Source organism: Anopheles bellator, chromosome 1 (genome assembly GCF_943735745.2).
Source record: "Anopheles bellator chromosome 1, idAnoBellAS_SP24_06.2, whole genome shotgun sequence".
Lineage (NCBI taxonomy): Eukaryota > Metazoa > Arthropoda > Insecta > Diptera > Culicidae > Anopheles > Anopheles bellator.
The window spans coordinates 22,479,875-22,505,182 of record NC_071285.1 but is presented as its reverse complement, the minus strand read 5'-3'; the positions used below and the strand labels follow the sequence as shown (position 1 = coordinate 22,505,182).

At 48.7% G+C, this 25,308-nt stretch overlaps 1 protein-coding gene across 1 annotated transcript; it reads right to left on the bottom strand.

Moving 5' to 3' along the window:
* Positions 1–284: 284 nt before the first annotated feature.
* LOC131206324 (uncharacterized) lies at positions 285–23,743 on the bottom strand. Its single transcript, XM_058198842.1, has 20 exons — positions 22,114–23,743; positions 21,733–21,967; positions 19,257–19,311; positions 18,253–19,182; positions 11,488–11,667; positions 11,247–11,405; positions 10,947–11,156; positions 10,717–10,870; positions 10,476–10,646; positions 10,220–10,397; positions 9,853–10,018; positions 5,397–5,783; positions 4,033–5,047; positions 3,596–3,945; positions 3,324–3,439; positions 2,591–2,678; positions 1,398–2,058; positions 685–823; positions 473–605; positions 285–362 (listed from the first exon to the last, which is right to left on the bottom strand). Exons 1-20 carry the CDS (start codon positions 23,741–23,743, stop codon positions 285–287), a joined length of 7,035 nt encoding a protein of 2,344 aa, XP_058054825.1.
* Between the last annotated feature and the right edge of the window lie 1,565 nt (positions 23,744–25,308).

Here is a 25,308-nt window from a genome sequence, read left to right as displayed (position 1 = left end):
TAAATCGATGCAATTATGCAAAGTGAGGTGAAATAAGTTTTGATTACCTAGTCATAGGGCTTAGAGCTATCCACGTTCTTCTCGTTGGAGTCCATTAATCGCTAAGACTTTGTGGACTCTCTGGTTGAACTCAGTAACACGGTAATTATGTCCTAATCTAAGGTCGTCAGAGTTAAAAGAGAGCCAAATAGCAAAAGCTTACACTATCAACTGCTTGTTCACTGGTTCGTATGCATGAGGACGTGCTTGTGTATGGTGTTTAATCACAGATCACTACCGCCAATTCATGAAGAAACTTCATGAAAGCTGGCTCGGCGTCGGCGACTCAACTGCTTCCAAAACCTCCGATCAAGTGGCTTATCCTGGGACAATTGAACAAAAACGAGAGTTAACTCTACTCTGCTATTATTCCCATATGCTGCATTATTCTTATAATTTTGTTTACTAATCAGTATCAGTTGTAATTACTTACACTTTCCTTTCGTGTCGAGCCCTGGCGGGTTGAATCCGACGTGCAGGTGGAACCGTCGTGCGATGTGCTATCTTTTGTACTCAAAAGACGTACCAACTGATTTTCCGAATTTCTCCGTGATAAGAAATGGAACCTGTACCGTATTGGGAAAATCAAGATCATTCATCGATCCGGGGCAGGTGGCTTCAAGATGACATTCGCCAGATACTTACAATCTGCTCGAATGTTTCGATTTGCTGTTGAAACTAGCTGTATGTTTCAGATGGGTTGAACTGGTTGGGTTCAGCTGCGTCATGCAGTAGATTTTCTCCCGCCGTGCTAAACGTTCCAGGTCCGACAGAGTCTTTTCGTCTGCAACAAAAACCAGCCGTAGCATAGGTGAGGTTGCATTGTTTGATTTGTTGAGTTGTACTAAAGATAGCCAAATTTCGATGAGCGTAGTCCGGACACCAGACTTACAATCGACTAGATATGCAAAAACAAAGCTACGAAATTGCATACAATACATCCATGTAGAGAGTTAAGCCAATCGTGGCAAGTGAAAACAATAACGACGGACTTTTGTAGATAAATCAAACGCAAATATGTTACATCTCAGAAAGTATAAATGAAAAAAACTTGCAAACAAAAATATCAGTAAAATAAGTTAGACAAGAGATAACACAATCTGCGCCTTGTTCTGGCCTACGTTCTGTTGAAGTCCTTTTTCCAAATACTCCCTAATGTATGCAAACCGAAGCACAACCAGTCGTTGCTCATGTGTTCTCCTGATACATTTTTGTTTCGAGTTAAAGAAACATTGTTGTCCTCCGACATACGCCAGCAATAAGATGCAAAAAGATGCCACCCGGTAGGAGGTGTTTATGCAAACAAAGCAAAGTATCGGCAGGCAGTAAAAGTAGCATCGGTTCTGGCGCTCACTCACCTCGATCCACATACCCAAAACTGTTCCAGGTAGCTTGAGCGATAGCTTTTCGTCGATTCGGTGTAGGAGTATCCATCTTTGAATTGTTTTGTTGATATGATGAGCTCGTTTCGTTTCTCAGGGTGGGCAGGGGCGAGTCGGTTATCGCCGACGTGTGCGGCTGCTCCATTCTGGGTTCGGTCGGTTTGGGCGAGGCGTTCGCCACCACCTGGATATTGCTGCTGTAGCTGCTCACATGAGTCACGATACGGTTCATGATAATCTCCTTCCCGCTCGCCGGACGGTATGTGGAGAGGTCGCGCCCGAGAAGTGCCATCAGGTCCGGCCCAGGTGCACTGTAGGTGCGCAAGTCGTCGTCGCCGAGAATGTCGTGACTGAGCGCCAGACGCATCTCTTGCCTCGGACTGAGCCCGATCAGCAAGTCGGTCCTGTCCGTGGATCTTCCGGTACCGTTTGCACAGTGCGTCCTGCTGCTCGGCAGCTGTACAGACGCATAGCATCTGTCAGCAGCACTCCCATAGTTTTCGTCGGGAGTGGTAGTCTTTATCGCCTCGCTCGGTTCGACTTGCGGCGTCGACGACGGAGTCGTACTTACCGACCCGGATCCAGTGGAACCTCTTAAATCCGCATAAGCCGGACGATTTCTTTCCGTAGCTTGCCCCTGCCAATTTATCGGAAGTAAATTATCCGCTAATTATAAGATATCTAATTAACCGAACGAGCGACCGAGCACAACGTACAACGAACAGAACGGATGTGCAACTAGAGTGTTGGCTACTGAACACGTTCTTTCGCCAATTCCTTGGGTTCGTTCAACAATTCATTCAATAATTCCAAGTAGTCTTCCTTTCCCTTTTTCTTTTTCCTATAGTTTAACTTTGAATTTCTTATTCCGAAGCATGCAGAGAAATGTGAGAAAGGCTACAAAATTAAACAAAAAAGGTTAAATCAAAGGTAGTGCGGTTCTAATAGTTGATTAATTCAAACAAATAAATTAGCTAACGTGCTGTAAAACATTCATTACGAATTGCTACGCTATGCTAAACATAACTAAATGGGCAAGCAACCAGGACATCCACAAAGTCTATCAAAGAAACTACAAGAAACGAATATGGAAACTAACGACTAATTTCTAATTAGCTATTAAAATGTCAGTTAACAGCATAGTACCTAGTTTACTGTCCATGTCCTACCTGATTATCTCTACCACTCAGCGGTTTGCTGTCGTCATCCGACTCATAACTCTCCGTTTCCTCCTCGAACAGTGGCTCTAGCTTGCGCCTGCGTATCGTTAACAAAGTTAATCACACGAGACACAAGGCCCACAATCAGGCAAAGTATGAAATTGAGTAGTTCGTTAAGCACAGAAACAATCAGAAAAGTGTGTCATTCTCACATGACATGATGTAAGGAAGAATTTGGAAAGTATTTCGTATATCGATACAATGGACTTGTACCGCGGATATGTGTAGCTACTCGAAATATTCCCACAAAATATCTGAGATGTGCGATTCGTACAGCGTATCCATACCAAACATATAATTGTTAGAGATCTCCTCCATGTTTCCAGGTTTAGGTCAATCTAACTGCATCTGAACTGCTCTAAGAAATGGCGAGGTAAACGACCAACATTAGAAACGTTTTATGAAACGATTTGAACTTCTGGCGTATACTTGCTATAAAACGCTCTAAGCGCTATAATAAATTCACTACATGGAGACTAACCATGTTCTACAAACGCGCGTCACGATTCGTAATCTATGTTATAACTCCGCATTTGAACCTCTATGAATCTGGCTAGTTTAACTGAAACCAGTTATTTAACACTTTTTCAAAAGTGGCTACCGCTAACGAATGGTAGTAACACCCTTGTCCTAGCTATTTCTAGATGGTGGATTGCTAGATAGAATAGGCTAGAGTGTGTACCTTGGTAGTAGTCCCCGCACTGCGCTGGCGGTCATAGGTGGTGCCATCAGCAGTTCATCCATCATCAGCTCGGTGTCGTCGTCGTATGTGTACGAGGAAGATGACTTGGTCGGGGACTGTCGAGAAATTCCAGAAAGAGTGTCGCAAAGAACATCAAACTCTATCGTAATGAAGCACAGCAACTATTTAAAGTAACGCCAAAGCCCTCGAGCTCCATCTACAATTCTCAACCCAAAGAACACGACTAAAGTGTCGGTGGACCGAGGACCTACCGAGTGTGTCGGTTCGATACTGCCGAAGAGTTGCAGATCGTCATTCTCGCCACCGCTCGTCGGGGTGCCCCAGACTTCCTCACCGGAGGTTGCCGACGTTTCAGCTTCGATCATTTCCTCCTCATCGCCCCCGCCGCCAGATCCGATTGTCTTGTCCCTCGAGTGTCCCTCCGCTCCACTTTTATTGACATCCCCATCCTCCGCGTTGTTGGCGCTGCGCGCAGTCGCATGCCCCAGGTAACGATCGATGAATGCGCGCGATTCTTCGATAAAGTTCCCCGCCCTGGTGGTCCAGTTGAAGATCGTTTGTGCGTTACTGTCGTACACTTCCTTGGTCACGATTTTGATATCTTCAGAAATAGCAACGGACAAGAAAAAAACCAAAACCAAGTTCAAACTCCATTACTCCGGGTCGGAAAACAAGCGAGTGTCTGTACCACTTTCTGAGTCCTCCTCGGAAGAGTTGTAGGTCGGCAGGTTATCATCGGTATCCTCGGACGGTACACGCTCCAGGCTCGATATGGTACCGTACCGTTTCAAGCCGGCGTTCAGGGCACGGTACGGTGGTTCGTTAACTTCGTCCTCGGGCGAGTTGTCGGGAGAATACTCATCACTCACGTCGTCCGCGGAACGGGGAGCCCCCATGTCTAGCTTTAGCTGCTGTCTGCCCTTCTCGCACGGCCACGGTGACAGCTGGACGAACTGTTGGCCTACCAGATCCGGTGTAGGCGGCACGACGGCAATCGTCGGTAGCGCTTCGAACGGATCCAGTCCAGCCAGCGACGCAGCCGAGTTGATCTGGGCTAGGCCTATCAACTCCATCAGTGCCCAATCGTCAGCGTTGGCATCGTCGGTGACGTCCGCTGCTGCCTCGACGTGCCCTGTCGTGCTGTTCGGCAGACGCCCATTCATTTTGTGCGTCTCGATTTTGCCATGCACCGTGACACTGTTCCCATTGACCTCGCTGATGCTCTGCAGTATCTTCACTTGCTCGTGCAGCAACTCGTCCGGGCTGAGAGTACTTTTTTCGAAGTCCTTTGGCGTGCACTTGCAGTTGCAGGCCGTCCGGCACATGGCCCTATAGCCTTTACTCGTCAGCTGTAGACTTCGTTTCAGTTTTTGGGGTTCCTTCGCCGCATCCAAGTTCGGAGTTGCGTCCGGACTTGTAGCCGTTTGCTTGGGAGCACTCTGGTCTTGCCCCTCGGATTCACCGTGAGTGGTTAGTGTGCTGGAGGAGGAGATGCTGGACGAATAGTTGGGACTCTTGTTCAGACTGCTGTCCGTGGTGGAGGTCGACACACAGCACCGGTTCGTCACGGTGCTCTGGCTGTGCTGTACTGTCAGTGAATTGTTGCTTAGGGAGCTCAGCCTATTTTTGCAGGTTTTGTGGCACTGCCGACACACCGATATGGTGTCTACCTTATTGCTCAGGGGGCTCGATCGTACCGTTATCTGCAAGACACAAGAAGCACCTCTAATAACTGATAACTATTTGAGAACGTAACATTTTACAAAAGTGGCGTAAGTCGTCCGCGTCATGCGCCTCGCGCAGTTGGCTCAAAATCCGGTTCAGGTTCAAGGCCTGCACCATGTTATCATGAGATTGACGTCGACCCGGATACAAAACACTTTTCAGGTGGAGCAAATTAAGAAACAAAAACGCTATAGCCACTCGGGTTCACATTCCCACGTTCTAGTTCCTGGAACGTAACGTCGGCTCAACATGAATTGTTGAACGTGAAAAACAAATTGTACGCCAAACAACCGAACCATTCATTGGCAATGTTCGTGCTCAACTTACCTGACTGTCGGATGTCGTACTCTTGGACACACTCTTGTTATCATCGCCCTCCTCGAAGGTTGAACTATCGTCGGCTGGAGGTTGGGGGTCGCCCGCCGACTCTTCGTTGCCGTTGCTGTTGGCTGCCAGCATCTGCACGGTGCCGTTCGAGTCGACCAGATTCAGCTCCTTCGAGCGGTTGGTAACCTGCTCGGCGGACCACTCTTCGATGTTCTGCTCGGGATCGGAGTCGATCGGGTCCGACTCGATGACCTGCTTGTCCAACTGACCCTTCATCCACTGGGCCAGGTGGAGCGCACTGCCTTGCGGAACGCCCGTTTTATTGAGCTTCCTACACTTCTCGTCAATAAGTTCCTCGACCTGCCTCGAGACTCTAATCAATCTGGGCTGTGTACCATAGGAGACCGCAGAGCCATCCTTGCCGCCGGCCATCGAGCGCCGCCAAAAAGAAAAGAAAACCCCAATCCGGCCAGGAATCGGAGGTCACGTAACAGTAGCGCGGGCAGCACATATGAGTAGTAGATCCGACATAGCAAATCAAAACCGGCAGAGAGAAAGAGAAAAGAGACAGAGAAACGTATTTAAAATCAAAAAAAAACGACGTACGCGACAAACAAAAACACGTGGTGAATCCTCCGTAGAAGACGTTCTAGTTGTTTCTAGTGCCCGGCACTAACACTAACTATGTAGTTCACGCTCCCCTCGGTTCGGTTACTTATGCTCTAAATTAGTTAGATCTTCACCTAGCCTCTCTGGCAGCTCGGTTGCCTTTTTCTTACACCCTTTCGCTTCATCTTCGTCTAAAAACTATACAACTGGAAACGAAACTCTAGACAGGAAGTTCAATGAAACAAAACGTTGTGAAAGCAAAAAATTTCGCAAGAAAAATTGAACGCTTGTCGGTCTGGCTGCCATTAGGTATACAACTCGTTCGGTCTCTCAAAGTCGGCGCTTTACGCTTGGTTTACTTCTCTCATACAACGAGCCAGGCTGCTTAGATCGAATGGCTTCCGGTACGGCTCCGATTCCCGGGACTTGTCCGGTTTTGGGATTTACTTTTTGGGCACTTGCGGCACTTTTTTCTGTTCTGTGGTGATCTCGACTGTTCTGTGGTCAGCACAAATTTTCCTGATCACTTTGGGCTTTTTTGTTTGTTGTTTTGGTTTAATGCAATAAAATTAACAAGCGTTTAATTTTTCAAACAAAATCGCATTTATTTTTTTCACCTGCTTGGGTATCTTGTTTTGTTTTCTGACGATTGCCGTATGGACGCATGGCTGAACTGAGATTAACCTAACCTTGGCGGGTCTACACGCTGGGTAACAAAATCCCTGTTTGGGTACACCTTAACTCTAGATTTGTCTTTTTTGTGGTTTTGATCTGCCACAGATGGTTTGTAACAGGTCATGTTTAGTAGGCGTCAGAACTTTCTACACGAGTTACGCACAAGTCAGCAGGAATCGTGAATCGAGGGTTGAGAACTCACCGAGTGCTCCGATTGTCTAAACTAACAAGAGACAGTTACAGAGTCGGAATTGAAGCCTGATCGATAGTTTGGGCAATTCCGCACATGCAACCAAAAACCATCCTTTGGGTCATTCAGTTGGTTAAGTTAAGTTTTTAAAACAAACTCCGTTTTACTTCCGCACACATACAACGTTTTAAACGTCTCCACCTTTTTGGCAACAGTTTTTTTACGCCCTATTTTAAATGCCTTTCAATGTCTAAACTATTTTACTTTTCAGTAGATCATCCGTTAATCGAAATATTCCTTGGAGCTTCTTCTGTTACAGATTATCGGATTTTTATTAAATGGTGGCAACTTGCATTCAAAGTACCTACCGTGCTTACAAGAATTAGTCAAAGTAATTATTCCTGCCCTGCTTAACCAATCGGTGACCCCTGAGTGAATTCGTATCGAAAGTTCTAACATGCCACATGATCAAAAACTCCCCACACGAAGCAGAGCAGTCACTTCAACAAGAAGGAAAAGCGATATAAAATATCGCGAATATCGTATGTCTTTGACATAACTTTGCGAATAGGCTCCGTTTTGTGCCGGAGTATTTTAACTATTTTCGTTACTTATGTAAATGCTGTACCTAGTTGTTTTGAACTAATACTTTTTGGCTACTCGTTTCGCCCATTTTCGTCCGAGCGTGCTAAAAGGGCTAGAAATAGAGCTGTATCAGGTATAACAACGTCGGACCTTTCCGTGGCTTAACAAACGCAGAATGTCTTCTTACTATCTGTAAATAGGTGGAGTTTTGAAGCGATTCACAATGCTCCATCAATCTGTTCTGTTATCCGAATCGATGGTTCGCGGACCGTTCAACTGGGAATTCGTATTTATCGTATTGGGAACTTTTTGTTGTTTTTTGTAAAATAAATCCGCAATTTATACTTTGCAATTTACGCTCATAACCCGTTCGATGTTACAAATACTCAAATCGATAATATCATATAACATTTCGATGAATAATAATCAAACAATTCGTTCGAGCCCTCCACCTTTGTGGATACGTACGTTTTGGATGGCGTGTCCCTTGATGTGAGTATATAAAATCTATCCTATCCTAGACGAGGCGTTAGCATTCAATCCTGGTGATGGTGTGTTACATTATTAGCAAGCGTGCATGGGAATGTACCTCTTCGCGATATTTTAAATACTAATTTTGTTATTGCAAATACATTAAAATCTTCGTTCGTCAGACGGTAGGTTGGATCGGTTCAACGGTGTCGGTATTTTTGGAAGTATGTTCCTCAGTTTATCCTTGCAATTTTACACACAAACACACAATAGCATCAATTAATAACATTCATAGTAGTTTGTCGCGCGATGGTGAGTAGGTGCTAGCAGATATTTTTAATGTTCTCTAAGTTTGTGTTTTTCACTTCTTTTAATGTATTTAAACTAATAAGAATTGCAGAAAATCAAAGTTTGAGAAACTTTGAGTTAACAAAACGTGCGCACCAAACGTTCACACCGTTCCCGCCTAACAATCTTTCACCATCCTACCAGAGTGCTTTGATGGCTTTGAGCAATACTATCTAACCTTCTCAGAATAATGTGAGCCACAAAACACGGTGCATAAACATGATGGGTTTCCATTTTCTGCTTATTGCTATGATGAACTTAGATTTTCTCTCTAGCTACAATATCCTGCGTTCTGTTTCTCGTCTCACCAACTACTGGATGGAATTTATATCAAATTGATTGATCGACTAATTGATTGAATAATTGATGGATTGATAGATTGAAACTATTTACATCATATCCTCGAGGTCACTGGAAAACTGGAACACCTGATTCCCTACAGCAAATTCTTCCTTCATTCGCACGGGCTTGAGTCAACCCAATGTCTTCCGACCGATCTCACTTATCGGCCACACCCAAGCTACTAGGCCAGACATGCTCCCCCAGTTTCTCGCGGTCGGATTCGCCCTTCGACCGACGATGGTAGTTACTGTACTCGCGGAAGACCAGCTCATTCGCTTCGGACTACAAGTCCAGCAGGTTGGGCGGCGTCGGTTGCGTCGGGAGCATCCCGAACGGGTCGTCATCCCCTAGAAACTCCGACTCGGTCACATCGTTCTCAAACGATGGATCGCAGTTCACCTGGTGGAACTCCAGGTCGAGCTCCAGCAAATCCCACGAGCCGCCGTATCCACTGGCCAGCAGGTACTTACTGCAGTCTTCCAGATTGTTATTCTCCGGCGACACAAGTGCGCTCGGTGGGCTGGCCGGTTCTTCGAAATCGTTCGACAGCGTGTCAGACCCCAACCTGTTCGAGGACGACGGAGAAATGTTCGCCGACGGCGTCTCAGGCCTGGGGAAACACTCTTCCACGGTTCCCGCCTGGCCCTGCTCCAAATCGGAATCGTCCGCGTTGTCGATGAACGATCGACCGACCGAACTGAGGCTAAACTCCACAATCGACCGCATGTTGTCGCGGGAACCGCGCGAAAAGCTGTTCATGATACGATCCCTGGACGACGCTATTTGGCCACCCTGGCCATTACCATTAACACCGTATGTTCTATTGCTTTTTGATAATTCTTCGATGGACTCGTTCGTGGCACCACCATCATCCCTGCACGCATAGTGGCCCTGACCTCGATTAGGCTCGTCGCTTCCTGCAGACCTCAACTGGGTCGTTCTGTTCGTTGTCCCGGAGCGCACCGACGGAGCGGCTACGAGGCCCGTTTCTGAATTGTTTGTACTTTGGTGTAACAGTATCAATTCCGGTAATTCGGATATGGAACCGTGCACGGTTGTCAGCGAACGGTAACTTCGGGTGTCTACCGTGTTGCTGCGACCGCTCATTGTCGAATGCTTTCGCCCTGCGCTTAGCCCTATTCCACTCAATATTGTCGTGGCCGCATTGTGGAAGCTTGAGTTACCCGCATTGCTATAACTAGGTAAGGATGGTGTAAGAGAGCCTAGGACACACACCTGGGGGTTCTTAAGATGGAGGTTATCCAGCGACGGTACCTTTACCGAGGCCATCGAGCTGCTGGTGGGGCCAATGTCGATCGCAGGTACCAGCGATTGCAGAATGTCCGGCGAATCCAGTGGACTACTGAGCGGGGTAGAACCGAGCGTTGCATTGACCAGAAAGCTGCGGATTGATGGGACGGAAAAACAAAGGCATATCAGCAGATTGTTGTTGGTTGAGTCCGAAACACTGTATGCCACTTTCTTATGGCTTAGGATTCAAATAAAAATTTCTGCTGCTTTGAGGATGTTTGCTCCAAACATTGGTACTAGGCTTTGTAGAACAAGAAACCTCAAACAATTGTTCAGTGACTCGTTCTCTTACATTTGCCGAGTTAGTAGGTTCTGCCAAACCGCTTTGAGCTCGGTGGACGGTGCCCGGAGTATTATGTAGCGTTTTTTCGAGTTTTTCTTCGGTGTGCGGGTCAAGTCCGGTGCGCAGTGGACCGTAGGACTCTCTATCTGGCGGCCATTCGGGTCGATCGTTATGCGAAACTCGGTATCTGTGACGAAAGGGGCGGCGAATAGAAGCGATAGTGAAGTACCGTACCGAGGTGTAGATCTACCTCCTCTATACTTACTCTTCTTCCGAATGTTAAAACAGGAATCGGTTATGGTGGAGAGACTTATCGGCTCCTCGGTAATGAACAGAACCCGGTCTCGGCTAACTTTCGCAAACAGCAGTATATCACTGAACAGCAACGTCCAATAGGGCTTCACTGATCTGCCCTCGACGCGCGACAAATCACCACCTGCATCGTGTGGATAAAAGATAAAACGTTACTTAGCTTGCTCCGGTCTGCTAATCGATTGAAAACGCACCGAAAATCCACTGCCGCCCGTGAGATGCCAGCTGGAAGGGTTTGCATTTGGTGAACACCATCCTTGCTTCGAGGTCCTGCAACGTCAACAGTGGCCGACCTTCGCCGACCGGCTCCATCAGCCCTCCACCGACCGTAATCTCACGGTACGATATCTGCACGTTGGAATGAATTGATACACTCTTAGAGATACGACCTCTTTGGGCGATACCGGTACCGGGCTACGCTCACCTGCAGTTCGCCTATGATACTGTTAAAATTGTTTTGTTCTTCGCTATCTACACGACAATGGGAAGCGATCATTTGGACTAGTTTGAGTAGCTCCCTAAAATGCTGGAGAGGTCGATGTATGAAGGATGTTAGGTCTGGACGTTTCCGTGGTACCGGTGGCTCCGTAATGAATTTCATAAAATCACAGTTTGAATTTCTCGATTTGTTGACCTATCAGAAAGCGTAAACGAGCGAGCATCATTGAACTGTCTTTAGATTCAACCCGCCTCATGGTCCAGCCGCCATAACGGGGTCACTCACCAGCACGCAATCGGCCTTCTTTAGACCGTTACAGTATTTCCTATAGGCCGCACACAGTGCCGTACTTTTGGACAGATAAACACGCGACGCGAAGTGGATCTGCAGTTCCGTTTCGTCCTGTACGACTTGCTCCAAGATGTCTTCCGATATGCGAGACAACTGCGGTGGGGCAAGAGAGATGCCGAAGCAAACATGTGAGCATCATATTAGAGGTGACGGATGGTCGTCAGCCCAGACTTACCTCGTCGATGTTCTGGAACAGGGTTTTGTGATCGTTGGACGAGATCAGGTCTTTTCGTTCGCGCAGTGGATTGACAAACCGCTCAATGCCGAAGTTGATGGCGTTGATAAAATGCTGCTCGCGACTGATCAGCTGGTACAGGAACTTTCGGCGATGGTCAGGAAACTGGTGGACAATTGACTATAGGGAGAAGTTTGATAGAAAACACTCGAAGTTATTGCACTCATCTAGGATGATGCTGACAAATAATGAGCAACTGTTTCAGCCATTCTTTTCGAAGGATTGGACTAAACTGACTTTGCCGAGATACTCCAGTGGAATCCATGGACATGATTCTGTTCAGATTCCTGATAACAACTACTTTTGAAACCAGGATCATAGGTGTTAGATTCAAATGGAACGATGAAGTACTTTGATGTTGCCTCGGTGATGACTCCCAATGTCTGGATGAAGACTTGATCGTTTTAACGTTTGGCATATGTGTTGATTTCATCTTTTGACGTGACGCTCATTCTCCGACATATTATTTTCAGCAAAAGTATTTCTAGTGGCTCATCATAAACGACCATGTACATTAAAATGGCCTAGCCAAACAAGGAAAGGTGTAGGAAATGGGCAATGCTTACGTAAAATTTCTCCACTAGGATTGCATACGCCATAAGATATAGAGACCCAACATTTTGTGTAATCTACATTTCGCATGTAAAACGTGTACGGCATGTAATGATGAGTGTGTTTCATCGACCATTTTTTCTGTTCATATTTTTCATTTCCCTCTACATCCGCTTGGCGAATGAGACAAGGGCCACGTTTAGCCACTGTGTGAATGGCCCCACTGTTATCAAGCGCCTGAATGGCACTTTTGTAAAAAGGCATGATCAAAGGATTGAGCGTGATGACGTTATGCGCAGGTTTTGACGGCGAGTATGGCGTGCTCAACTAATATAAAAACCACGCCACACAGTTCGCAAAGCACTCAGTACAAAAACTACTTCGTTTCCTTGTACCCCGTTAAACGTTACTGCCCCACGAACTCACGGACTTAGGAAACATGCGACTAACTATAATCGTCGGGATTGTGGTACTCGGGATAGTGATCCCAATACATAGTAAACCATCAAGCGGTCTCCTCGGTAGCGGTGGCTTACTCGGTACCGGTATGTACATAGTACATTCATAGTGAAATAGTATCATAGTAGCAATACCCTTGTTGTTGTTGGCAGGAATTGGTCAATCTGGTGGGCTGTTGGGAACGGGTCTTCTTTCTTCCGGAAGCTCTGGCACCTCAACAGCAGCTGCTACAACTGCTAGCGGTGGTCTACTAGGTAGCGGTGGTTTACTCGGTACTGGTATGTATATAGTATTTAAGCAGTGATGTTGTATGTGAGATTTATTATTATATTTACAAGTTATTCACTTATTTATCAATCGATTGACTAATGAGCCGACTCTCTTGATGTTAAGCGAGCACGACTGATCGCCGGATGTGCGGGTCTTCGGCAATATTCCCATTTTGACGTTTTGACGTGGGGACCAAGGTCGCCACAAGTACATTTGTAGTTAAATAGTACCGGTACATTTGCTGCTATTGTTTTTGCCAGGAATTGGACAAACTAGCGGCCTGTTGGGAACGGGACTTCTTTCCGGAAGCTCTGCCACAACAACAACTACTGCTGCCACAACCACGGCTGCTGCTGCTACAGGTGCCGCTGGCACCACAACTGCTGCTGCTGCCACAACTGTTAACAGCGGCCTTCTCGGTAGCGGTGGCTTGCTCGGTACCGGTATGTACATAGTACATTCATAGCACTATAGTACCTTAATATCGGTACGTTTCTTATCGTTATTGTTCCTGACAGGAATTGGCCAATCTAGCGGCCTATTGGGAACGGGTCTTCTTTCTTCCGGAAGCTCTGGCACATCAACAGCAGCTGCCACAACTGCTAGCGGTGGTCTACTAGGTAGCGGTGGTTTACTCGGTACCGGTAAGTATATGGTACATCTATGTATATGAAAGAGGTTTTCAGAAGATGTGGCGAGCACGTCTGCTCAAGCTAGGCAAGTTAGAGGATGTTATGAGAGCCTTGGACGAGCCCACGTCGGGCACGTCCGTTCAGACGTCGCGAATAGAGAGAGAGCGTTTCGACGTTTCCAGGCACTGGGCAACTGTCAACTTCGGCAGTGCTGCCGGGCCGTCTGGTTTGCTCAATCTGCGTATACTCGTGCGACTCCAGTGCTTGGTTGTGAGGGTTGTCTCCGCCGAGACAGCTTCCACAGGTTGTTTGTCACTGTCTGTGTGTACCGCTTTTTCTCCAAAGCTACTGAACCCATCCGCGTGAAAATTTGCACAGCGTAGTTTTGTGACCCCGGATTGTGAATAGGAAAGTTAGACCCTCCCACATCTCTGGGGAGGGGGGGCTACCATACAAACGTAACGCAACGTAACGTCCCATACGTAACGCCCCAAAGCCAAAAAGAAAGCCGATCGGATACGGCGCCAAGAAGTCCTCTGAAACGCTCCTAATGGAGAAATGAGGGTAAAATTAGGCACAGCGACGCTCGCCGGGAACAGCTAGTTCATAATAAAAGAGTACCTTTGTGTTGCCATTGTTTCTGGTAGGAATTGGACAAACTAGCGGCCTGTTGGGAACGGGTCTTCTTTCCGGAGGCTCTGCCACAACAACTGTTGCTACAACTGCTGCAACAACTACCACAGTAGCACCAACTACGACGACAACAACCACGGTTGCACCGACTACGGCGACGACAACCACAGTAGCACCAACTACGACGACGACAACCACGGTTGCACCGACTACGACGACAACAACCACGGTTGCACCGACTACGACGACGACAACCACAGTTGCACCAACTCCGACAACGACAACTACAGTAGCACCAACTACGACGACAACAACCACGGTTGCGCCGACTACGACGACGACAACCACAGTAGCACCAACTACGACAACGACAACAACGGTTGCACCGACTACGACGGCAACAACCACAGTGGCAGCTACGACGACGAAAAGTACCACTGTAGCGACGACTACCACTAAAGCTCCCACAACTACCACTGTTGCCACTGCCACGGTGACTTTCATCATCGATGGAAGTAAGTTGTGACGCTTAGGTCATCGCTAACACCGGACATCAGTGTCGATACAAATTCCTATAATTTCTATAATTTTATATCTTTTGTGTAGACATCATCAACGTGGATGCAGCCGATCAAGCGACCATTAACTCGATCAATGCAGCGATTGCAGCAGCGACGACCACAGTTGCTTTAACGACGACTACAACAGCGCCGACCACGACTACCAAAGCTCCGACTGGATCGACCGTTTCGTTCAACATTGATGGATGTGAGTAACGGCAGCCTAGAGTGTTTTTGTTCCACGGTGTTCGTCCACAACACCTTGCACGAGTTTTATGCACAAACGCCAAAGTGAACAGTGAAGGAATCCTCCCAACGTCTCATGGGCCCCTATCGTCTAGAAACTCTCCTTGGACTCGGTCCTGTGGCTTCCCCCCACGAAAATGCTGCTTTCGGTAGGCATGAGGAAAGATGGTGGCTTGACGCTGCTTCTTCCGGAGACCGATCAGAAGACTGTTGCCACTCCCGCGAGTCGCGAGTCGTTGGACTCTGTTTAGTCTGTCCACATTGCGCTGATCCTGGAACTGGAGCTGTATACCTCATTGTAGAGACCTCATCGAGGTTCCTCGTGTAACCTAACTGCCAGGGTCGGCTTGTCCGCGAAATAACGGACATTCGAGTTCTAAAAAGGGTGGTCTTTGGAGACCAGGGCTTCAGTCTACTCCTTCAGTCCGTTTCGTATATCAGCTTACGCTCACTTAAGTACTGGTCTATGATGCGTAGGAGGCCCAGTGGTACACCCTTCCTCCAAAGTGCTTCTCCAATATCAATGTCCTGCTGAACGCTGAACTAAGTTAAACGCGTTGCGTATATCCAGTGTCGGTCTTCCTCGACGGAGTCCGAACTGCTTCGGGGAAAGACGCGGACTCCCCGGGCTATTTTCAAGATGATCGTTGAGTCGATCCATTAGTATGAGAGCTTAATGGGATCCTTTTTACTGCTTCCGTTTCTATGGGCACTGTCGGGAAGAGCCAGTAAAAAAACCAGTGTTATCTGAAACTAAACACGATCATTGTCCATGATTGTTCATTCATCGACTCCATCATATTTGTCCATTACATACAGCTGTCATCACCGTCGATGCTGCCGATCAGGCTACCATCAGTGCCATTCTGGCAACCCTTACGGCTACTACCACTACGACAACCGCAGCTCCTACTACCACCACTAGCTCCACCACCACCACCACTACTACGGTGGCCCCAACCGTAGCTTCTGGTTCCGGCACTGGCTCTGGCAGCGGCTCTGGCAGCGGCTCCAGCACTGGCTCTGGCACTGGCTCGGGCACTGGCTCTGGTACTGGCTCTGGCACTGGCTCGGGCACTGGCTCTGGTACTGGCTCTGGCACTGGCTCGGGCACTGGCTCTGGTACTGGCTCTGGCACTGGTTCCTTGAACATCTCCATTTATATCAACATCAACATCAGTGGGCAGACTATAAACATTGGAGCATCCAGCCTGGACATGGTACAGCTGCTCCAGAGCGTGCTCCAGGAGGCAATCACTTCCACCACCACTTCAGCCCCGACGCAGCCACCGGCAGTGATTGTTCAAACCACCAAAGCCGCACAGCTGCCACCCCAGCCGCAGCCGCAACCTCAGCCGCAGCCCATTGGTCACGGTGGATGTAGTGGCCAGCGCACAGGACTCGGATTCGGGCTTGGATTTGGGCTTGGCCTTCAAGGTCCACCCGGTATTCCAACCGGGCGAGGCATCGGAATGGTCCCGCCAATTGGTCTTCCACCCATGCCCATGCCCGGTTTCGGTGGCGGTATCGCAGGAGGTCTTGGCATTCCAAAACCGATGGGTGGTAACCTGCCGGTCGGCCCTGCGCCCATGCCCGGTATTGGTGGTGGCATCGGAGGAGGTCTTGCCATTCCGAAACCAATGGGTGGTAATCTGCCAGCCAGCCCGCCCGCTTTTGGCGGCGGTATCGGAGGCGGTCTTTCCATTCAGGGACCACTGGGTGGCAGCCTTCAGGCCGGATTCGGAGCTGGACTGGGCAACGGCCTTGGAGCGGGAGCGGGTCTGCGCGTTCAAGGACCACTCGGGGGCGTACTTCAGGCCGGTATCGGAGGTGGCATAAAGCTGCGAAAGTAGACGTTCGACCCAGGATTGCATACTATGGCCAACTAGACCCATTCGATAACTAAGTGAAACTTCATTCAGACGTACGCAATAAAAGTAATCCATGCCTGTGATCGGTGATGTATAGACACCAGATAAGTGTTTTCTGTTTCTTACACTATTCACAATTGATAAAATTGACTGAAAAAGAAAATGTATAAGCATAACTAATGGAAAAGCACCGCACCAATAGGGTTCTTTGAAACCGAAAATTGGGCATCAAAAATAATAAACATCGAATTATGTAACAGTTTCTTGTTTTTAATTTTATTTACAATAATATTACTTAACTGAAGATGATAAGACGACGTAATTGATAAGTACAAAATAAATATTCGGTGTGTATTGAGAAGAAACATAAAACAAACGCAAGATAATTACAAACATAAAAAACAGAAAGCGGGTATGCCCGATTTACTAACTCTTTCACTCCGACACCTATCTAACGTTTGTGGAACGAATAAAAAAAACAAACCGTTTCTTTTGTCATTAAAAGCAACTAAAGACGATAACCGCGCAACCCTACAATAAATTAAATTTTGATTGTTTTCGAAATAAAGCTTGCCAATCAGTCCCAAGTTTGTTAGAGCCAAGTCAACCCGAATGGTCTAAGCCGCGCAGTAGAAGAGAAATCCCGCGAAACAGTCTCGCACAATAACTTATAACAAAACCTCTACGAAAACGATCTGTGCCTCTTCAAACTGATGCAGGCACTGCCAGAGTGCTCAAACAGGACCTAATATTATTGCAATTTTCCACAACAAAATCAGTCTTCTCAGGTCTTCACTGCTACTCATCTGATGTTTCCGTAATTTTCTACGATTTGCTGGAGGCGCTATTTTATCTTGTCTTGTGGTTATGTCTTGTAAAAAGTCTTTGCGGCTGTTTCGATAGCTAATTAGCTGGAAACGCATTAATGGCAGTTTACACACCAGCTCGATATTTCCATGCCAAAACCAGAAACTCTACTCCGATCCATGGAGTTATCAAATAACTCATTAAACGACGAACGATTACAGATGTTTGAAGGTAGGGCCAGGCGTGCCATACAGACTTTCCACGTGACATGGCGCATTAGCAAACAATTAAAATTGGATTACCCACGAAGATAAGTTATTTTAACATAGAACAAGGTGCCGTCATCGCTGATCCCTTCGAACAGTTGAGAAAGGTTTGAACAAAAACTAGTTAAAAAACGGCCAAATAGCTGTAGCCAATTTGAGTAATGGCTCTATGATCGCACCATTGACTATCATCCTGAGTGCGAGAGCGTACGATAAGAATGTACAGCGCGGGACCATGGTCGTGAACTTGAGCACATCGGCGACGAGCTTAGCTCTCTAATCCTAGTACGCTTTCTTAACTAATATTTTTGCAAAGTCCTCGTCCCAGGCCAGAAGGCCTTGCCCGAGAGAGCTTGGCTCTCCACATCCGACATCGCGATCCATCTCAAACAAGGACGCCCTTACCTACCTCTTTGCTGAACGTAACTTGCGGTAGGTGCAGTTTCCGTTTGGCGGTTTCAATTGAAATGTTCGAACAGGCCGTCGACGAACGGGCCACACTGAACGGGTTGGCCTTCAGCGAAGAGTCCGGATCGTCCGGAGCGTTCTTGGTCGCCACGCTGCACTGGGTGAGGTTGATCAAGTTTCTACTCCCGGTGACGAGGGCCGAGGTGGTGTTCCCCAGCATGTCCGGCGCCGTGGACTGGCGCAGCCCGTTACCGATCCGTGCCGGGGTCTGGCCCGGTATCTGCTGCGGGCGGCGAAATATCTCCAGCAGCAGCGTATTCCCTTGCGTTCGGATCAGATTCAGTACGTCCTGCTCCGGCATCGTGACGACGTTGTGCTTCTCCACAAACACCACATAGTCGCCGGGCAGAATGCCCGCCTTGTCCGCCGACAGGCCCTGCTCAATCTTCTCCACCCGCGGCGGGTGGGTCCAGACGATGGAAAACCCGAACCCTCGGTCACCGGACCGCGCCAAGCGCTTCGTGATCGTGAACGGCGTACGTCCTGCCGAGTTCGCGGGCTTGCCGGAACAAACGGAACTGCGCCGTGGAGTGGCCGGAACGGGCAACCCGCTAACGCTGCCGCTGGTTGCCGTCGCATCGGGCGACGGGTCCAGTTCGAGGAATCGGAGAAACAGATTCTCGTCGGCATCGCGCTGATGGAGCGCCTTCTTGCTCAGACTGATCTGCTCGGGTGCGGCCCCCGTTTCGCTGACCGCAGGGCCTGTCGCTGCACTCATCGTTGTCGCCATCGTAGTGCTGCTGCTAGTGTTTTCCATGCTCACGATATCGTCGGCACTCGATCGGGAGTTATCGCACATAGTATCTGCTATCGGTGCGGTAGGGTTGGTCAGACACGCTTGCGGCTGCAGTCGGTACGAGCCTTCAATATCCTAAAACAACAGACCCATAACATTAGTAATCGACAAAACGAGAAATTACGACAGGAGAGGGGGAGGTACGTTACCTGTTTAGTTGCATTCTTTACCGGGAACGAGATGCATCCTAGAAATTCACTTCGCCTGCAACAAGAGAGTAAAAAGACTTCGGTCAACAAAACATCGTTTGAGAGCGGAAATGTGGTGAAAGTGTGAGCGCAAAATTTTGTCTTTCAGCATGAATATTGCGTTATCTAACTTATCAAACATTCAGAACCGTGATTTGAAGATCACGTGTCCACGGTTGTCTTGGAGCGGTACAAGATTTAATCAGCTCCAGACTATGTCCTCAGCTGTCGAATTTGATCAATTTTATCTGTTATGTTTGATTCTTGTCTATATAGCATATTGCAGAGCCAAACCCGAGCCCGTGTTGTAAGTGGCTCCTGTTATCACCATGTCCCGCTGCCAACCCAAATCTACTGATCCAAGTGCCATCTGCTTTAGGTAAATGAAGTCAGCGAGAAGGGAATATGTACTTAGGATCACCTTCGAGTCAATAACTTAAAGTATACACCATCCAGGGAACGGAGAAATGGCATCGCTCCTTCTGGAACACGGCTCTAGGTTGATTAGGCAGAGGCCCATAAAACACTCAGTCAACCACTGGTATTGATTTCTAATGAAATTTTTTCCTTTATCATTTATCATTCTTGATGAGACCCTTTCCAGAGCGTTCCGAAGAGTCGGAACAGAAGAAATGGAGGAACACCTTACGCATATCAAGATATTAAGGACGCAACCAACTCATCACAATCATTAGTTTTATGATCCTTGCGTTTCAGTACCCGCCGATGCTACCCGCTTACTGTCGTCGTCTGCTGCATGGGGAGCTTTTGCGTGAATCCCGAATGGGCCATTCCAATGAGAAATAGTACGACCTCGATGGCCCACACAAAAACCCTTCCGCTCTGTTGACACCTGTTGTATTTTCTTTTTTGTCAAGCCAGTTCTGTCGGTATCCGATTTTTTCGCAACAAGGATATTACCTACAGAGAACCCGGGATGTTACGACTGTGAATGTTTCACCATGGGATTATCGGACTGAACCGGACAGAACTGGATGCTTACAGTCCGTCACCGCCAGTCTGCAGTGGGCCCTTCCACAAGCACATGGGCCCCAAACGGAAAGCAAAAAATGACCTTAATACTCGTAGTACGAAGGTGGTTTCACGTTGCGTTTGCGTTACACTTGCCAGTTGTAGTTGTTTGTTAGCACCTTTTCACGTCCGTTCTGGTCGTTTGGTTGACACCTTCGCTACCTATGCTAAAAGGCTGCTTTGTTTTTCTCCGTAAGGATGTCGCTCTGTTGGCAGCGGGAGAGAGAGAGAGGCGCACTACTTAACCCAGCACTGGCACTTATCTAATTTTTAATCACCGTCTTTATCATTTGCGCTTCGTAAAGAGGTTATATAAACCCGAAGCTCGCTTCACCATCCAACCCAACGGAGAAACGGAGAAAAAGGATCCATCACATTTACGCCATACCCTCACACGAACGCACGCGCATGTGTTGTGTGCCGTTTCGGCGCTCTGCCCGCGTATTGGGCTGCATCGCACACAAATGTGTGTTACGGTGTCGAATCGGTTGATTATCCTTGGTCGTTATCCTAGAAAGAACTTTACGGCGGGGGTGCCGTGCCGTGCCCTACTATAGCACTTGGAGTATGCTCGGAGTGCCGGAGAAGCCAAAGATTGCTCCACACGCCACTCTTCAGATGATGTAGTCCTCCACAGTAAACCTGTTACACTAGGACACACACTGTACACCTATCGTCACCTACTCTACTCTGGCTAGCTACTCCAGCCCGGGTGAAGACATCCTTGGGAAGGCTCACCACTAGACGATGGACACGATGGACACGAACGACTAACGCAGACATACAAAGGACGTGCGGGAAAAAAAAACGGAGTAGCAGTAGGCATCGCGTTGGGGCTTGATTCCACTTTGACAGTAGAGCTACTGAAAAAGCCCTAATTCAGCAATTCATTGTGTGGACTTTACTTTCCTATTGGTTTCACCGATTCACGTTCACGGCAGCACGGACGAACGTTGGTGTTAGAAAGGAACGCACAGTGGGAACACTTTCCCAAAAAAAGCAAAAACCCAGAATTCCAAAAAAAACTCCTAAAGCACAACACGGTAGCCTCGATACCCTGCCACGTAGCAATCAGGAGCACGAGTGTTGGCCCGAAAATTGCACCACATTCGTTGGACCGCCGCGGCGTGCGTGCTCACCGCTCACGGCGGGACACATGCGCGGTCCAGTCCTGCTCCTTCGAACCGGTTGAAGGAGTCCCCGGAGAGAGGGAGAGAGAGAAAGAACAACAGAGAGACAACGAGGCGAAAAAGTCGTCCCAGTGCTCTGCTCTCTTAACTCGGTGGACTCACGCTGATGCCCGGTGGGGGCAGCGAAAGTGTTGCTTCATTCTGCGCTGCCGGCTGTGTTTCTGCCCCACCAGCAGTAGTTCAGTCGTTGGTTGAAGTTTCAGGATCACACTTACTTGCTATCCCGATCGCGGTGCCATACGGCCAGCTGCACCCGGCACTCGTCGTCCGGCACGGTGTCGAAGAAGAACCGATGATCGAACTGGGGATTGCTGGAGTTCCGGTGCACGGCGGTCCGCTGGAATCCTTGGTCCGAGTGTGGCGGATGATGGGTCGCGCCAACCAGTGCCACTTTCACGTACGCATTGATGGAGCCAACAGTGGCGCGCTGCAGATCCCTACAACGGACCACTGGACCAGAACACCGATCGGAGATAAAGAGACAAAATCACAACTAAATAAGCATTACGATGACAGGTAACAGGGCCGCACAGGTATTCCACAAGTCCACAAAACAAAAACCGGTACAAACGATGGCATACCATACACCGACTCACCGTGAACTTGCAAACGTCTGCTCGACTCGAACGCTACCCGGAGCTCGAGCACACCGGGCACGTTTGCAATGACAGCGCCCGGATCGACCCGTCCGGAGCAGCGAGACGTGCTGGAGCGACGCGTCTCGAGCGAGTCTTCGCTGGATGCCGGGGAGAAGGCCAAGCATTTGCGGCCCGGGCCCAGTCTCGTCGGAGTCGAGGTACCCTGCAGGAACACCGATCGTAGGCTCGTGGTCGTTGCAGTGCTCAACGCTTCCTCCTGTAGCTGGTGCTGCTGCTGTGGCTGTGGCTGTCGAGCTGGTGGCAATGGAGACTGGCGGCCTACGGGAGTTTGCAGTAGCACCATCTGATCCATCGTCGATCGGCTGCACAGCAGCACCGGTGGAGTGGTCAAACTGGCGAGCGGCGGTGGCTCGCAGGCCACTTCATTTTTAGCTTTCCGCCGTACCGCCTTCTGGCGCCGCAGATGACATGCGGCCTCCAGGGGACTAGCTGCTATCACTAGCTTGCCACCGAGCGAATGCCGCCCAACCGGTCTGACTTCCGGAGTCTTCACCTCCCGCTCATTAACGTGACCTCCACTTTCTTCCAGGATGATCGTGGTCTCCTTGGCGCCGTGCCGTTTCGGTCGGGTGTGCTGCTCCGCTGGGTACAGATCCGCGGCCGGGTCGTAGGCCGGCGTGTACGTCGGGGAGGCCGCATGCGATTGCTTCGATTTGACGCTGGACGAACGCTTCGGCCCATGCCGTATCCAGCGCGTATCCTTCTTGGCGCTCTCCAGAATCGCATCGATCATCTTGTCCAGCGTGATGTCACCCATCTCGGACGAGTTGGGCGACGAGTCGTGCTCCTCGAGGGCGACCGACGCAGACGAAAGGCTAATGTTGATCCGCTTCTTCGTTTGGCTCATCTTGTTGAACCGCAACTCGGACAACCGTGACGACAGGGGTGTGACGCATGGCTCCTCTAGGCTCCGAGGCTCCGGCAGCCCGAACGTTGCGCCGCTTTCACCCGCTTTCACCCGCTTGGCAGCCGGTCCGTGGCCGTGGTCAGCACCCTCGGCCTCAAAGTACCGACCGGGCTTCCGGTCCGGGAACTCGGACACTCCCAGACCGCGGAGCGCTAGGAAAGGAACGTTCTTCACGCCACACGGCGAGTACTCGATGTCGAAGGTCGGCAGGGTCGAGGCGTAAGATTCGTGCACGTCGGTGGCCACCTTCTTACCGCCGGTGGCCAGCTTCGATTCGGGCGACAGCATCGATGCGTCCTGGAGGGAGCGCTTGCGGCTAGACGGTGTGGCCCGGGACGGAGTCGTACCGTTCGGTGTAATATTGCTAACATCCCGCAGGACCATGGCGTAGGGCGAAGCGGTCAGACGGCCCGTCAACGGATGCGGTGTCGAGGTAATGCACTGGTTTTCCTTATCGTAGTTCGCGTGGACGGCGTGTCCAAGAGATCGGCGAGCCCTCGCCTTGTAGTGGGTTGTCGCCCGGCCGGTCGCAGAGGTCGCCCCCAAGTGTCTGTCGGCGGCCAGGGTTTCCACGGACCGCAACGAATGCCGGCGTTGCTTTGGCGGCAGGCTACCTCGATCGTTCGCATCCGAACGTTTTGTTACCGTCCACTTCAACATGATCTGTGTGAATGAGACATTCGAAGAGTAGCGAAGGTGAGAATGAAGAAGTGCTTGGGAATGGCACGAGTTGTTCATTATTCAAATAACTCAATACTTAAGACCTAGACCAATATCCTCGGACAATCTGGAACTACAATGGGAAGATCTAGCCAGGTGTAGATGGAGCTACCTATAGCATAACCAGCGAAAGACTTATTTTTTGCCAATGCCAGTCAACTGCTATAATACTTCTGTTTAAAATGGAATTTTCAACGCAGTTGGTTGACAGTTGCACGAATCATCTGTTGCGAAAGGAGACCGGCGCGGATCGTGTACCGCGCCCCGTTTAACGATCGTATCGTTAGGATAATGTCGTGAAAAAAAACTGGAACCCAGTAATACGTTTTGTTATTTAAATTTATACAGTGAAGAATAGGGCTGCTCTTCCGTTTAATACTCTTTCTGAACTATATGGACAGAAGAGTATGTTGCATAAACAAAAAACTTTAAAAAAAAGGTGAACAAATACGAACGATCGTGGCGCCCGCGCGAAATGCTTGTCTGACTCCCCTAACCACGGGCACCACATGTCCTTTCGGTCCCTTTATGAATTATTTAGCCCGCTGATCGTGGTTTAAGTGTAGGGGTTGTGGTAAGCCACGTAACCGATAGGTCACGCTTTCGTTAACAAACGGATCCACCATATGGACGTTCGCTTGGACCCGATCGCGGACACGAACGGGCTTCAGCCTGGTTCAACTTTTTACATACCGCCAAGCACACAACGAAGATCTGCGATAAGATCTTATTTTTTTATGATGCCTTTCCAGAAGGTGAGAGCAGCACCCTCACGCGCAGTGTTTTCATGGCTCCCGTAACACGGGACACCCCTATTCGGCGCAGCCCTGCGCCGGTGGCTTGATGCTAATTCGAAAACCGCAGACGACGCTAGTTTATCCTTGAATGGAAGCCGGAGACAATTATTGCGCAAGAAAGTTCTGAGTGGAATTTGGGAAAACAAATTTATTCACAACGATGGTAAGGACGATGGCCCAAAATACCATGTGCGAGAGGGCGATCTGAACGAATCGCATGAAATATGGCTTTCGATGACAGATGTTACTCGTCGATTAGAATATCCATTAAATATTCATTGGCCTCTGATTACCACGCAGTCACACGACCACGCAGTTATACATTTGTCGTTGGTAGAAGTCAGCTGGTTGATTCTTTGGTTTGTAGCAAAAATAAATAGTTCTGGACTTAATTTCATTATTTAGAAATTTGTTTTTTTTTATTAGTTCATACATTTCATACTGATCATTGGTTTAAATAGTCAACAGATCTTTCTTGAGTGACTAAAGTCCACAGAAGATCATACTGCTTGGTCCCCAATGGTTGAGCAAAATATAAGCTACGACCAAGAATGTAGCTCCACATGGTTATTATTTGTTTATTACTATTAGATTACGGGAAGAACCTTATTAAGCACCGACTTAAAGTATTGCACTCAAGTTGAAGCCCTGTCAGGGTTCGAACAAACGCCTTTCGCTCAGAAACCATTTAATCGGTGCAGCGAGACG

Bases quoted from the DNA above. Each gene is read 5' to 3' on its own strand.
- LOC131206324 (XM_058198842.1), bottom strand. From the start codon at position 23,743: ATGTTGAAGTGGACGGTAACAAAACGTTCGGATGCGAACGATCGAGGT. The intron at 10,647-10,716 runs GTGCGTTTTCAA...CACACGATGCAG, and splicing joins CGGGCGGCAGTGGATTTTCG to GTGGTGATTTGTCGCGCGTC. The intron at 10,019-10,219 runs GTAAGAGAACGA...ATCAATCCGCAG, and splicing joins AACCTACTAACTCGGCAAAT to CTTTCTGGTCAATGCAACGC.